This window comes from Eupeodes corollae, chromosome 3 (assembly GCF_945859685.1).
Source record: "Eupeodes corollae chromosome 3, idEupCoro1.1, whole genome shotgun sequence".
In the NCBI taxonomy this organism is placed as follows: Eukaryota; Metazoa; Arthropoda; class Insecta; order Diptera; family Syrphidae; genus Eupeodes; species Eupeodes corollae.
Window position 1 is genome coordinate 108530145 of NC_079149.1, and position 15718 is coordinate 108545862.

The 15718-nt window shown below is 28.9% G+C and overlaps 1 protein-coding gene across 1 annotated transcript in view; it reads left to right on the top strand.

The window, feature by feature from the left end:
• The first annotated feature begins 392 nt into the window (after positions 1-392).
• LOC129950100 (short-chain dehydrogenase/reductase family 16C member 6) overlaps positions 393-15718 on the top strand; it is a 28013-nt gene continuing 12687 nt past the window's right edge. Inside the window, exons 1-2 of the mRNA XM_056061915.1 lie at positions 393-902; positions 13939-14056. Of these exons, the coding sequence (XP_055917890.1) occupies positions 759-902; positions 13939-14056 (262 nt within the window). The 5' untranslated portion in view covers positions 393-758. The remainder of the gene's footprint in view (positions 903-13938; positions 14057-15718) is intronic.

Sequence of the window (15718 nt, forward strand, 5' to 3'; positions counted from 1 at the left end):
TTAAATACGTCTCTGCAATATCATTTTCGTATAAAATTTGACTTCAGGTTCATTTGTTTAGTCATATGAATATGTCATGTCATGTCTGTAATAATTCTTCAGACCTCGTTTTTCTTCTATTTGGACTTTCGCGCGTATAAGATTTTGCGTGATGCTGCTTTTAAAACAGTTACAAACTCACACAGAATTGAATGTCTATTTTTTTTTGTATATCACTTATTCATTTTCGAATTAACAATAGACGAATAAAAAAGTCTAAACAAAAATCACTAACGTCGCTTATGGCTATAAGATTCAAATATATCTATGCACGCTTATGTATCTTTGCCGGTAAAGTGTGGTGTGTTGTAAGCCATCATATGTTAAACTCGTTGGGGCTTGAGACTGAGAGTTATGTTAGTTTAACGTGAGATGTCGTTGACAATAGTTCGTTGCGGAAGTAAACAAAATGAAAAATAAAACCGTCCGTCATTAGTTTGTAACTTTTCATTTTTGTATCTTTTAAAAGGAAAATTTAAATAGTTAAAACTATAATCTGGTCTTCTGTGGTATAATTCTGTGTTGTTGAACTTTTTAGACGAGTTCTTATGTGCGCAAAAGGTTTCTGCTCGATTGAATAAGAAAGTATACGCTGCTATTCACTGTTATTGTTAAAAGTTAAAATATCTCTTAATGTGGTGCACTTAATTTAAATATTCATTTTGTATTACGTTAATGTGATTTTTGTTTAATAGAAAATATTAAAATATCAAAGAATTATGTCAGAATTACTCGATGGCCATCCTCTGAAGGGATTTGTTTTACTTTTAATTGATGTTATCATATTTTTGTGTAAATCAGTGTTTTATATTTGTGAATCCATCTATTTTTCAATCATTCCTGACAAATATAGAAATTTAAAGGTGAGGAATTTTCAAATTCAACATTAAAATCATAAATTACTCAATAACAAACAGCAATTTCTAACTTCTGGATTAAAAATTTGAGCCCTGAAGCGGTATGAGAATGTATAGTTTTAGGTAACGACGAATCACGTTTTTTAAGAATAAATTCTTAAGAAAACAACTGAAAATAAAATAAATCTTGATTTCGATGAAGAGTTTATTTAAAAGAATTAGATAAACAAACACACCCTTAAGGTATTTTTCAAATGGGACTTAATGGGTTTTTATAAGCTCTTATATTACAACACAAACAAAACCATTTAATGGTTGCTACAAATCAAGAAATATTTTTTTTTAATTCTGAATATTTAATGAAATTCTCTCTGATTTTGTTTAAAGAAAACCCAAGCTTTTTTAAATGATCACATATCTACCCATATTCTATTATATCTTGAGAATTAAAAAGGGCTTAAAAAAACAAAAAAAGAGGCTGGGATGCGACCCACACTGATAACTTCCCATCCTGTCTGTCGATTTGTCTTGCCTTAAAGTTTGTCTATATGTACTCGTATCAATTTTTACCAAATTTGCGTACTAGTTTTTGTAGATTTTATGTTTTATGAAAAAACGGACTGTTGGATTTTTATATAAAAATTACTGAATATCGAAAACAATATTTTCTGTAAAATAAAATAAGTTTCAAGCCAATATTTTGAATTTTTGAAAAGCTATTTGAGTCGAAAGTAAATTTTTACGAAGTTTTAGTATTGTTTTTTTTAGAGTTTAATTTTTTGTAAAAAAAACTGTCAATTCGATTTTTTAAAAATTTTACCGAATGTTGAAAACAATATTTCTTATGAGATAAAATTACTTTGCAGCCAATATTTAAAATTTTTGAAAAGATATTTGTGTTGAAAATCAATTTTTACCAACTTTTATACCTTTTTTTTAAATTTTTTTTTTAGGTTTTTATTTTTTGTAAAAAAAACTGTCAATTCGATCTTTTTCAAACTTTAACTAAATGTTGACAACAAGATTTTTTGAAAGATAAAAGTAAATTAAAGCCAATATCTCAAAGTTTTGAAAAGATATTCGAGTCGAAAACTCAATTTTTACCAACTTTTATAAATTTTTTTTTAGGTTTTTATTTTTTGTAAAAAAACTGTCAATTCGATTTTTCTCAACATTTTTCAAAATGTTGAAAACAATATTTCTTATAAGATAAGATAAGCTTGAAGCCTAAATTTCAAGTTTTTGAAAAGATATTTGAATCGATATTCAATTTTTACGAACTTTGAGTAATGTTTTTTTTAGATTTTTGTATTTATAAAAAAAACTGTCAATTAGATTTTTCTCAAAATTTTATCAGATGTCGAAAACATTATTCTTTGTTGCACAAAATTGTTTTAGAGATGAAATCATATTTCAGTCGTAAAATTTTGGAGGTGACAAATTTTTTTTTTCAGTTTTATTGATTTTTAAAAAAGCCGTTATATTGATTTTTTTTTTTCAAAAAATATACCTGTTTGGTATCATGTTACAATATATTATATAAAATTTAATTCAAGTCTCTAGCGTTTTTGGTTCGTAAGATATTTAGGGTTAACCAAAATTTTCACCTTTTTTCAAACTACTATGGTAAAAAAAACCACCCACGCAATTTTCTTGAGAGCCCTTTCTGCATCTTTCTGCCTTATTATCTGTATAACAAAATTTATTTGAAGTCGATATCTCTTCTGGTTCTTGAGCTATGGACAACGAAAAAACGGCGCGAACGTACGGACGTACGGACGTACAAACGTACGTACACACGCACGCACAGACATCTTTCTAAAAATCTTTTATTTCGACTCTAGGGACCTTGAAACGTCGAGAAATGTCAAAATTTTCAATTTGACAAATCGGACCCATTACAATAACTTCCTATGGGAAGTTAAAAAGTCAACAATTTGAAAGCATTACCTTTCTTTGTTTTCAGAATACTTAAGTCCAAAACCATTTCTTATAAGTTTTTTGTAGGTTTTCGTGTTTTATAAAAACAAAGTTGTCAATTGAATTTTTCTAAGAAATTTACTGAAAGTTAACAACAATGTTCTGCGTATCATAAAATAAGGTTTATTTCAATATCTTCTATTGTTACTGATATTTTTAGTCGAAGATTAATCTTTATCAATTTTAGGCAGATGTTTGAAAGTTTTTATTTCTTATAAATAAAATACAGGTTGAATTTTTATAAGAAAATAATTGTATGTTAAAAATTTTGCATTCAATACCTTTATTTGTTTTCGAGATATTCGAAAATGTTTACTTAATTTTTGCTAGAATATTCGAGTTGAAAATTAATTTAAAGGTTTTTATTTTATTTTTTCTTAAAATTTTAACAGTTTTCAGAAACGTTATTCTTCGAAGCATAAAATAATTTTGGGAACAATATCAATTTTTTATGCGCAAAATATTCGATTCAATACAAATGTTTATTCAGTTTGTTTGATTCATAAAAAATTCAATTCATGCCAATTTGGTAAAAATATAAAATTTAATTAAAGTCACCAGAGTTATTGATTCGAGAGATATTTGGAATCGGGCAACCAAAAAACCAATCCACTCAATTTTTTCGAAAGTCTTTTCTACATCTTTTGATATTAATATCTGTCAACACATTTGAAAAAGCGTTTTAGAAACCGAAAAACATTTCTGTAATGGTAATTAAATGATTTCTGAAATGTGTGTTTTTTACTTTCAAAGCTCGCGAAATATTTCTCAAATGTTTATGAATTGTTTCTCTATTTCTGATTCCGGAAAAAAAGCCTATGATGCATTCTTCAAATTTAAAAAAAAATAGAAACTTTGAAGATGGTGAGGTGGAAAAAAACAATAGATAATAAAATGGAAAACATAGAAACATTCCAGAAATTTATCTCAAAGCGTCCAAGCAAAAAAAATAAACAGAAATATTTCTGAAAACATTTTTAAACAAACGGGAAAAATTTCAGAAATGTTTTTGAACAATGTTTCCTAAAATGTTTCTTTACTGCGGACACACCTTTAGAAGGTAATAAGAAATGTATTTAAGACCGTGGACAAGAAATTTGAATTCATGAAATGAATGGAAGAACACGAATTAGTTTTTTAAAGAGCAGTAGAGTTTTGCTGAGGTGTTTCTTGTCTTTTGTGAGAGGGAACGCTTAACTTCCCGTTGTTAGAAATTCCTATAAATTTTCCCATAACAACTTTTACATCCTATAACTCGTTACAGTTATACCTTCAGTAAGCAATTGATTTTAAAACCTGCGGTGGAATTGATTATCAACGAGCATTCCGTCTGTGTAAAATGATTCAATTCAATTCTATTCTATTGAAAAATTTTACATTAGAAGTGTTGCCATAGTGAAATTTTAAAGTGGTTCCTATAAAATATCTAAAATTATCAAATTCACAGTGTTTTAATAAAATTCTTACGTTTCTGGATTTCAAATGAACTAGGCTTCACATTTTTCTTGCGACAGCTTTTTAGCTATCAATTTGACTATCATCTTAAATAGATTAAATTCGTTTTTTTGTCATTAATAAAATATCACAAACATTTTATTTATACTTCCGTAAAGCAAAATTTGTAATTAGTTTCATAAATTGTATGTATGTATATTAGTTTTTTAAGTTTCAACCTACCTTAAGATAACTACTCTATCGGTCTTCTGACACTATCTGTAAGTAAAAACATTATGATCACCTATACGCCAATGTAATTTGTGCTTGCTTGTAGTTTTTAGTGGAAATCAGCTTAAAAGAGAAAACTCGTTTTCTAAATGTTTATGTGAGAAGTTCTGTTTTGGCTAGCTACCATAAATTCCTAATATGACTCCAAATATTGAACAATGTTGTACATTGCAACAAATTTTCGTATGAAAAACGAATAAAAAAGTAATAGTTGGAATCAAGTTTGCAATATCTTAAGCTTAAATGGAACTCCACACAAGACACAAATGTTTTGAGTGTAATAAAAGTCGCTATCCATATTCAATCTACATAAATAAGTTGTAAATTTGCAATGACTTAAATTTTCAAATAAATACCTCCACATCCACATGTTGACATCCAGTCAAAGCATAAGAAGTCACGACCGAAGAACATAAGCAAGGGTTTATAAACATAGCTTATATTCAAATTGTTGATGGACAATGAATTCTACGGAAGTTAAATTTGAAATGTACACCAAGATCCTAGAAACTATTTTTAATTCGTTTTCGTCACAGCATTTGACACTCCAGCTGCTTCATTATTGTCATTAACAACTTTGTGTCTGCAGACCGGTCGGTGTTGCATCGACACTATTTTCCTTTCAGAGTTGAGTAATTTGACTTTCCTCTCACTTTTCTGGTAAAAAGCCCTCTTCGGTCTATCATTTGCTTCAGGCTTATACTTTGTCTATTCCTATTGACTGTTGTCTTCCCATTTGCATTGAGATTGTAAAAGATCAACTATCTAGCTAAAAGTGGGATTTCTGCTGATGCTGAGGTCTTGTGCAATTTCTTAAGCAAAATGTTGTATTTATGCCAAATGCAATTTTGATTGTTTCTCTTTGTAGAAGTACAAATGAATAATGTACTAATATACACTGAAAGAAAACAATTTAAGTTTAGTTTGCACTTTTGCGATTTAAGTTTTCTAAGAAAATAATTTTTTAAAATGTTTGAAATATTATTTTTATGAAATGAAGTGAAAATAACCCTGTAAGGACAAACAGTAGATTAAAAAAGGTAAAAAAAGAGGCATTTGATAACATTAAAAATAACACACGACTTGAGCGATTCCATTACCCTAAAATTAAACAGTGGTAGACTAAATTATTTACTGTGCCTATAAAAAAGTTTTTAACTTCAAAGTGGTGAGTTTTCCGAATATTGAAAGTGGAAGTGTTTTATTCCTACTCCGATTAATAAATCAAGGCATAGCCAGGTTTCAAATCAATTTGTAAAATTAGTACTGTTTTAAAAATGTTTGTAAAACTTATTTACAAAGGGTTAACTCCTTCTTAACCAATTTCTTAAAAAAAAGGCTGGAATGCGACTCACGCTGATAGCTTCCCATCACGCCTGGTGATTTGTCTTGCTTGTAGGTTTTCATGTTGGCTCTAAAATTACCAACAATATTTTTCATATAAAGAAACAGTTTAGTTGGAAAATCTAGTTTTTTAAATAGATTTTTAGTCGAAAACAAACTTTTACCAATTTAAGCAACATTTCTTAAATTTTTACAAATTGAATGAATGAAATTAAATTGAGATATCAAGGAGCGAACCTCAATTTTTACCAAATTTTGCGTCCTATTTTTTGTATATTTTATAAAAAAAACTAATGAATATAAAAACAATATTTTCTGTGAACTAAAAAAGTTTGAAGACAATATTTTTGAAAAGATATTTGAGTCAAAAGTAAATTTTTACCAAGTTTTAGTACTGTTTTTTTTTTTAAGTTTTTTTTTTTTTTTAAACTGTCTATTAGATTTATCTCAAAATTTAACTGAATCTTCACAACAATATTTTTTAAAAGATAAAAATAGTTTAAAGCCAATATCTCAAAATTTTGAAAAGATATTTGAGTCCAAAAATTAATTTTTACTAACTTTAATTCATTTTTTTTTTAGGTTTTTATTTTTTGTAAGAAAAACTATCAATTCGATTTTTCTGAAAACTTTTCCGAATATTGAAAACAATATTTCTTATAAGATAAAATAAGTTTGAAGACATAATCTCAAGTTTTTGAAAAGATATTTAAGTCGAAATTCAATTTTTACCAACTTTGAGTAATGTTTTTATTTTTTATAAGAAAAACTGTCAACTTGATTTTTCTCAAAATTTTAACAAATGTTAAAAACGTAATTTTTCTATGCTCAAAATTATTTTGGTGATGAAATCATTTTTTATACGTAAAATTTTCGAGATGCCATTTTTTCAGTTTTGTTTGATTTATAAAAAAAATTGTTCACCTTTTTTCAAAAACGTGGCGAACGCACGGACGTACGTACGCACGCATGCACAGACATCTTTCTAAAAATCTTTTATTTCGACTCTAGGGACCTTGAAACGTCGAGAAATGTCAACATTTTCAATTCGACAAATCGGACCCATTGCAATAACTTCATTTGGGAAGTTAATAATTCTTCCTGTCAACATGGCTTTGACGATCTACCATTACTAACCTTACAATTTTTGTTTAAATTGTGTTTTAAATGGATTGGTAAAAAGAATACCAATTTTCTGTTTATACTGATTTCTCGAAAGCTTTCTACCAAGTTAGAGTTAGCTAAAAAGATTTAGATTTCGCTTCTTCAAGTATTCATATTAATAGCTTTTTCCCTCCACTAATTAATGTAACCTCGGGTGCTACAAGGTAGTCATATTGGCCCTCTTTTTTTCTTGCTATTTGCATTTTTAAATTCCAAGTGCATAATGTATGCTATTCACGTTTCTTAGATCGAATTTAGAGTACTGTAATACTTTTTGGGACGCTACTCGTAAGTAATATTTTAAAAAGCGATAAAGTCCAGGCAGAGTTAAAAATTCATTTCTAGCAATTATTTCTTATCCAATGTTTTATTCGTTCTATTTCGTTATAAAAATTTTTGACGTTCTTTATTCTAGCTCAAAATGGCATCTTATAAGTTTAAAGGTGGCGGAAGTATTTTTCTCTTTTTCAAAATTAGTTATACCCTTGCAGAAAATAAACAAATCTAATTTCTAATTGCAATATACTTTTTTCGAGTGTACAATAAACAATACAGTGTGTCTACTTTGTACTCAATTGCAATTTGATAGGAAAAGTGTTTAATAGGTACTTTTCTTTTTTTGTTTTGGCTCAAATGCTAATCAATAGCGCCATCACGAACAACAGCGACTTTAGCTTTGCTGTGCTTTCACTGAATTCCATTGAACACCGGGTTTGAAAATACACACGAAAGAAGAAAAAAAGAATGCTCATGTCTTGCCAGTCAATTCTGCACATTGTTCACTACAATACTATTACTTATTGTATTTTGTAGCTCTTAGTAAAATAAAATCAAGTGTTAAAATTATTAACACCCACAAATGCAGCCTTTTGTAAAAGTGAGAAAATTGAAAGTATAAACCTTATGCCCATTATGCACCAGTTACAAATGTTCATAAGGTTTATAGCTGATTTGTTAATATATAACCAATGTTCAACAGACTGTAACGTGTAGAGTTGACAGATATAGTGATAAACATTTTTAAAATAATGAAAAGCCGATAGAATATGTCTGTTTTAATAAGAAAAGTTAATGTTTTTTTTTAAACGATCTATACGAAAACCTATAATTGGATACTTTTGATAACAGCTCAAAAATAATCGTACTCACCTGCGTGAATTTTAAATGTTGTCTTTCTTTTTTCAAATAAAACTCCAAAACATAACCCGTGTTTTGTTGGAAAATCTATCAATAGTACAGCAGGATTTTACAAATAACAAAAACAATATCGGCAGCATGAATACTACCGATAAAAGTTAAAGTAGAATTTTACTACGGATGGGTTTTTGAAATTTATACGAGTCTAGCATAGATCTTATGTGATTTCCACCACACAAGAAGATTTAAAAATTATTAAATTTGACAGCACTTTAAAAATGCAAATGGTTTTTCGATGTTTCCTATGAACTGCAAGTGAGATAGTTTGATTTGTGTTAAACAATAAAGAACTGAAAATATGCTACCTACTCCATGTGCATTTTTCTTTTATTTGGTTAAAACAAAACTGTGTTTTTTGTACACAAACATGCAAACAAACAGACCATAATGCATTATCTGTAAAACCAACTCCTCCACACAGGTTTTTCTTCACAAATTTTGACTCGGTTCCGGTCGGGGAATCAAGCTCATTTAAACTTGATTCAGGTGTCTAAAAAATTGAGCCGTGCTTCAAGCTCGCTTCAACACCACATGTTAATGTAGTAGTCTACGAACAAACCCACTTCATGAATTTTTTATTTTATGTCAACTTGTTTGGTTAAAACTCTGAAATCGACTATCACCTTACACAGACTTGATTTTGATAGTCAACTATTAAAAATCATCTTACCCGATTTCACCCCTGGCCTGAAATTCGATTTTTGTCTTTAATCTTTTGATAAATTGTTCGGGCAAATATTCAATCGTATCAACTTGCAAATATAAAAACTGGACTACTGCGAATCGTTTTTTTTTTGGCAAAACACAAAAACACTGTACTTTATATGGAATATCAAAAAACACGGCTAGTGTTGGCTTAATTTATTCATGTTTACTTGAAACTTTGATTTTTATCCGGTCTTGAAAAGAAAGAACGTTTTACTACTTAAAGTTTTACAAAACTTAAAAAGAGCATAGTGTATTTTCATTATATTGTCGTTATTAACTAAATTTAAAAACATACATATTTTTTGCATACATTTTTTATTTTGATCATAATTTCTGTTATTTTTTATTTTAAAATAACATTTCAGAACATTTTCTTTCGAATTCTAAGAGACTGGCAAAATCTCTGAAAATTCAATATCAGGAATGGCCAATATCGCAAGATCCTTTTTTCCAAAAACTTTTACGTTTAAAATGAAACTCCCGTATTAACAAAAAATGGATTAGATTATAAATGACTGCAAATACAACTTATCTTCTGAGTACCTAATTTAAAGAATAGGTTTAGAAACCCAATTTTAGGGTAAATTTGGAAAATTGATATAAAAGTGTTTAAAATTTAGATTTTCTTGTTGGACAATTGCCTAGAAGTTGAACTTTAACTTGAAATGGGTTTATAACAATATTTTTACATAATTTAACTGGTGTCTTTTTTTTTGATCGTGTGGTTTTTAATTTGGCAACACTTTTTTCGGAGTTGGTCTTTTTGAAAATGTCAATTATTCTATGCTCAGTTTGGTTTACCATAAAACGTTTGCAAGTCGTGTAAATTTATTACCGAAATAATTGTTTCAATGCGCACGATGCATCACCAGCTTTGTCAAATTGTAGTTGTGTTCATTCACTTAACAGTCGAACTACCATCAAGATCCCGATTTTCGTAAAGAAACTTTTTTTCAGCGATGAAGCTTACATACGTACGTATGTATAAGCAATATATTTTGTATTGGAATGATCATAATCCGCAAGCCACTTGCCCTTATGTTTATTATAAAGCTATTATGTTTTATTATAAAGGGCGTTTTATACCTTGGAAACCACAACTTAAAAAAAATCGTTATATCTTCCATATATATTTATATGTATGTATGTATATCTAAATACGTGCAAAACTTTTAATCAATTTCTTTAAATTTATTTTCAAGATCTTGAACCCGAACAAATAATTGAATTTTAAATCTATACGTACATTTATTTTTTATTTTTTTAAAGCATTTTAGGAGCTCGGATTCCACGAATTTTTCTAAATGTTCGTGATTTTGTGGGTTTTGAATGCACATTTTCGAGATTCTGACCCAACCACTCAATTCAATGGGTATTTTTTTTTCAAAATAATTTGAAAAGAATTTAAAAAGTAAAAAATAAAAAAAATGGCAAGAAAAAAAGTGGCCCTATGAACTAGCTAATGAACCAGTTAATTCCCAATGAAGTTGTGGCTTATTTCATATAATATAAAATTACTAAGTAAGCAAAAAAGTTCGAACTCATTGAAAATCTTAAAGCGAATAACAGTCATTTTTTAAGCTGACGAGTTGTAGATTTGTTTCTACTAAAATTAAGAGTTGTTTAACATAGAACTTTTCTTTTAGTTAATATTTAAATTTTCAATGATGAAATCATTTTTAATTAAAAGCTGCTGATTTCACATTTCGGAACAAGATTGGTCCACTGAAAACGTTCCATTTTCCTTGTTTACTTCCCATAGAAAGTTATTGTAATCGGTCCGATTTGTCGAATTGAAAGTTTTGACATTTCAAGGTCCCTAGAGTCGGAATAAAAGATTTTAAGAAAGATGTCTGTGCGTGCGTGTCTACTTACGTTCGTATGTTTTTTTCGTCGTCCATAGCTCAAGAACCAATATATACTGCCGTTCCGTCTGTTTTTATGAAAATATATTTTGTTTGATTTTATATTTTTATAACGCTTTAACTTAATTTCTCTCTCTTGAACCATTAGTCTAACAATAATGTATTGATCTTTATTGCGATACGAAAAATGTATAAGGCCAAGTGATTGTATTTAAGAATCGTAATTTAAAAGGACCAAAACGTACCAAAAATAAGAAAATCTTCAGATAAAAAGATTTGTTAGTTATAAATACTTTGTAAATCACTTAAATAGATTAAATTTATTAGAATGAAACACGTCGTTATGATTTTATAATTATAATGCCTCCAGACAGTCATTATCCGAAAAAGAGCGGGGTCTTGTTGCTGATTACAGAGAACAGTGGACAAAACCTAGCTAAATCGGTGAAATACCTTCAAGAAGTAAATCTGTAATGGCATTTTCTTAAAGCTGAGTTTAAATTATTGAGTTAAGCGAAGTTCAGGTAAAAACCTAAATTAACCTAGGGAGAAATCAAATGCCTAACTGTTAATGAAACGATAAGCCACTCGAAATTTTTTTACATTTTAAAAGGCTTTAAAATATCGTGAAAATAGGTGAGAATCGTCCCGAAACCAAAACTTAAATCTCGTCAGAAAGCGAACAGATTGACTTTAGCTGAAAATATCAATTTTTTCGAATGAGACAAAATTGATTAGGCCCAGATGGTTGTCAACAATTTCGGCATGATAAACGAACCGAAAAGCAGCATAGAAATGCTCGCAAGTTTGAAGATGGTACGTTGATAGTTTGGTTTGCCATAATCTTTTACAAAAATAAATTCCCAAAAATATACGGATGAAATATTTGCTGCGGAACATATCTTTCGCTCTTCTTTAACGCTGCTTTTTATGTTTCAAAACCCGAAGCCGATTGAAATCGTTGGGCAATTTTAATACAAAACGTTTCAAAAAAAAAAACGTTCATTTTACACTTTAAATTATTTGACAATAGTTGTTCAAGAAGAGTGAGCTAAAATCAATATGTGTCAAATAAAATCATTAATAATTTCAATATAACGATGTCTACAAGATCTTATTCAACGAACAGGACCAAGCACCAAATATTGAACGGCTATTTAAAAACTTTTTTTTTTAGTTTAACTAAGAATTGCCTTTAAAAATTGGCTTTAACCAAAAAAAAATATTATATTAAAATATATTTTGAAAAAAAAAAACATATCAAAATAATGAAGTAAAGCTTAATTTCTCATATTTTTGTTTTTCCTTATACAAAGGTTTAGTTATAAAGATATTAAAAGTAAAATTAGTTTTTTTAAATCTAATGTTGGTTCTTATCATTACTTGTAGAGTGTAGATATTGACTTCAAATAAATGTTGTTATACAGATAAGAATGTAGAAAGATGCAGAAGGGCTCTTAAGAAAATTGAGTGGGTGGTTTTTTGACCATAGCAATTTGAAAAAGGTGAACATTTTGGTTAACATTAAATATCTTACGAACCAAAAATGATAAAGACTTGAATTAAATTAAGAAATATAAATTTTTGGGAAAAATTCGAATTAACGGTTTTTTTCTATAAATGAAAAAAACTTTTAAAAAAATAGTTCTCACCTGGAAAATTTTAAGAACAAAAATTCCAATGTTTGGTTTCAATAATGAAACTCAATGATAGCTTTAAGTGACCCCTTATGTCCAGTTAAAATATAGTTAAAATATATATATTTGTGAGTTATTTTCCTGAAAAAAACATTGTGTTCTTTTCAAAATTGAACCAGAAATAATGTCGTCATTTTATCGCTGGCACGATAAAGTTAGTTAGTGGAAGTTAGCTCTTGCCTAACTTCCTTTGAAGGTTCCAAATTTGTTGTTCCTCTTTTTTCGAATTTAAGGAATATTAAAGATTTTTTACACATCGATCATAGACAAATAAATACAAACCTATAATTGAAAGAAAAAACACACACAAACTTTGTAATCAAATGTTTACCTGATTTCTATTGTATCAAATTCGGCAATAAAAAAGTAACCAAATAACCTTTTTCCCAAATTTCTCCATTTTTTGTAAAAAAAAAAAAAAAAATTACACAAAATTAAAAGCAAATAACAATATACTTTTACGCACCTGGATGAGCTTACATATATAGCCACAATTTACCAAATTATCTGTCTTAGATAGATAGATAGATAGATATTTTATTTTCATAGATAAATGCTTTTTACAAATTATTGTTTTTGTTTTTATAATACGCAGCTTGCTCAGAGATTTAATATTTAATTTATATCTTACAACTGAAAATTTTTATAATATTTTAAAGATATTTTGAATTGGAGATTAATTATCTGTCTTCCGGTGTAATGTATCTTCTTTTCGTCATGTGATCTGTGATGTTAACCATTTTTAGTTTATGATAATTAGATATTATAGTTCGTGTGTACGACGACGTACATACGTAGTTTACACAATCGAATATTTTGTTTACATCTTTAAAGTGATAGCAGCTACATAAAATACACCTTTTCTGTATTATGCAAGTGGTGCCAATAATGGGTAGACGAGTAGGTTTTTTGGATCTATCTGAATTATTCGATGTTGATCAAAAAAAACTCGCTCTAACCGTGTAGCTTCTTTTTAACAATTTATACAAAATGAGTGGGTATCGTCAGAAGTGTTACACATTGATTGATACAAATTTAAATACATATCGACATGTTAATTTGTTGATATCAATACTTTGAAACCTATAACTGTGAGACAGGCAGTCAGACGGTTTGTGAGCATATCCAGAGTAAATAAAAAAGTATCTATCTATCCATAGGAATACTATAGATACGTTTTTGCTTTCTCTTTTATGACAATAATGTGAATTCTATGATAAAACTTTGTTTAGCTGTTGAATAGTTTATAGAAAAAAACACCTGGAATATTATATTGACTAATTAGTATATAAAAAGTATTACAAAATGTTTGCTCTATTGACTTATATTTTATATTTTGTTTTTGTTTCTGTTATTTTATAGGATGTTTCCGGCAGAGTAGTTCTTATAACCGGAGGTGGTGGTGGCGTTGGACGTTTGTTAGCACTGAATTTTGCAAAACTTAACGCTAGAGTCGTTATATGGGATATAAACCATGAAGGTATGTATTTGGTTATATTTATAAATCTATCCATTTATTTATACAAATTTAGCTATCGGCAAAAAAGTCAATGAACTTTTGAATATTTTAAATTGCAAATAGAAAATGGTTTCACAATATAGCTAAGTTTTAATAATGAAAATTTGATAAAACAAATGAAATACCGCAAGGTATGTAATTATTAACATATTCATATGTAAAATTAAACATCTGTAGAATGTACAACTTTTATTTTTATTGAATGAATGAATGATAATATAAAAAAAATGGATAATAGCTTTTCAAAATTACGGGGAAAGTAACGAAACAATTAATTTGTAATCATTTTAGATAGTTATACGGCCGAATAGCAAAATTGTGTTATTTTTTAAAATAAACCGTGCAATTTTCGATTTCGATTTTTGCACATTTCTCCAAAGTAAACTTAAATTTTGATTTTACCGTTTTTGTTTGCGATATTGTGCAAAATTTCGAACTCAAAATTTTAATCAAACACGAAAACATGACAAAAGTGGGTCCCGCGATTCCGTCCGTTCTGATTTGTCTATCTGTCCACTCTCCTACAGCTTAAACCATTGGGTCGATGGAGTTCAACCTTAGAAGTTAAGGTTTTCAGCAGATTCAAAACTAACAGTGGAATTTTTTTTCAAAAACAAACCGATATGTTTTTTTTTTAATTTTCCCTAAAATTTTATTTTTTGACTTGTCTTTTTTTAGTGAGAAAAACATATTTTTGTATTGCTCCGGGAAGGTACCGCTCATAAAACCGTTTTTTTGTTTTTTAATTTTCTCAGAAACTTATGAACCGATTTCATTAATTTTTTTAACGAGCTCTTATATTGCCTTAACAATATTTGATTATCAAAAGTGCATTTTTTTTGTTTGGATTCTTAAAAAATTATTGATTTTTTTCAAAATTCTATACTTCAAAAACGGTTCAACATTTAGACATAAGACACTGAAGTCTTCAATACAAAATATCAATCTGTTGATCAAGGAGAATTATAGGTTATCATAATTAACGAGAACTGGGACCGCAAGATCCGGTCAGTTAATTCGAGTGACCCTAGTATGTTCCCTAGAATCAACAAGATATTCAGGAAAAAGAACGATAATGACCTTCCGAGGCTGAAACTCCAAAGAACTGAAGAGAACAGAGACGTATTTAGGACAGCGCAAATTTATCCAGAAGAACCCATCTTTGACGATGACTTTTACATAATTGAAGATCCGAAGGAAAAAGTGGAGGCGGTGATAGCTGCTTTCCCAACCACGACTTGGAAAACAGAGCCCTACTTAATCACTTTTACCTTCGAAATGATATGACACAATGGCGATCTGAGAACCGCGGTTTCATGCGGTTCAATGACGATTCCTTGGCAAATGCCATAATCGCCGAGCAAACGGGACCAAGTCCCTTGTTAGTGACGAAGGTTGAGCTTCAACTCATCTTCAATTCAATAAAAAATAAAAAGTCAGCAGGTGTCGATAGTATATCCAACGTTGTACAAAGACATTTACCGATGGAAGCAATTGACATTTACACCACACTCTTCAACAATGCACTGAATAATGCATATTGTCCAGTGCATTGGAAGACCGCTGTGGTTCATCCTCTCCCGAAAAAGGGAAAGGATAACTCCAACCCGTCAAATCTTCGGT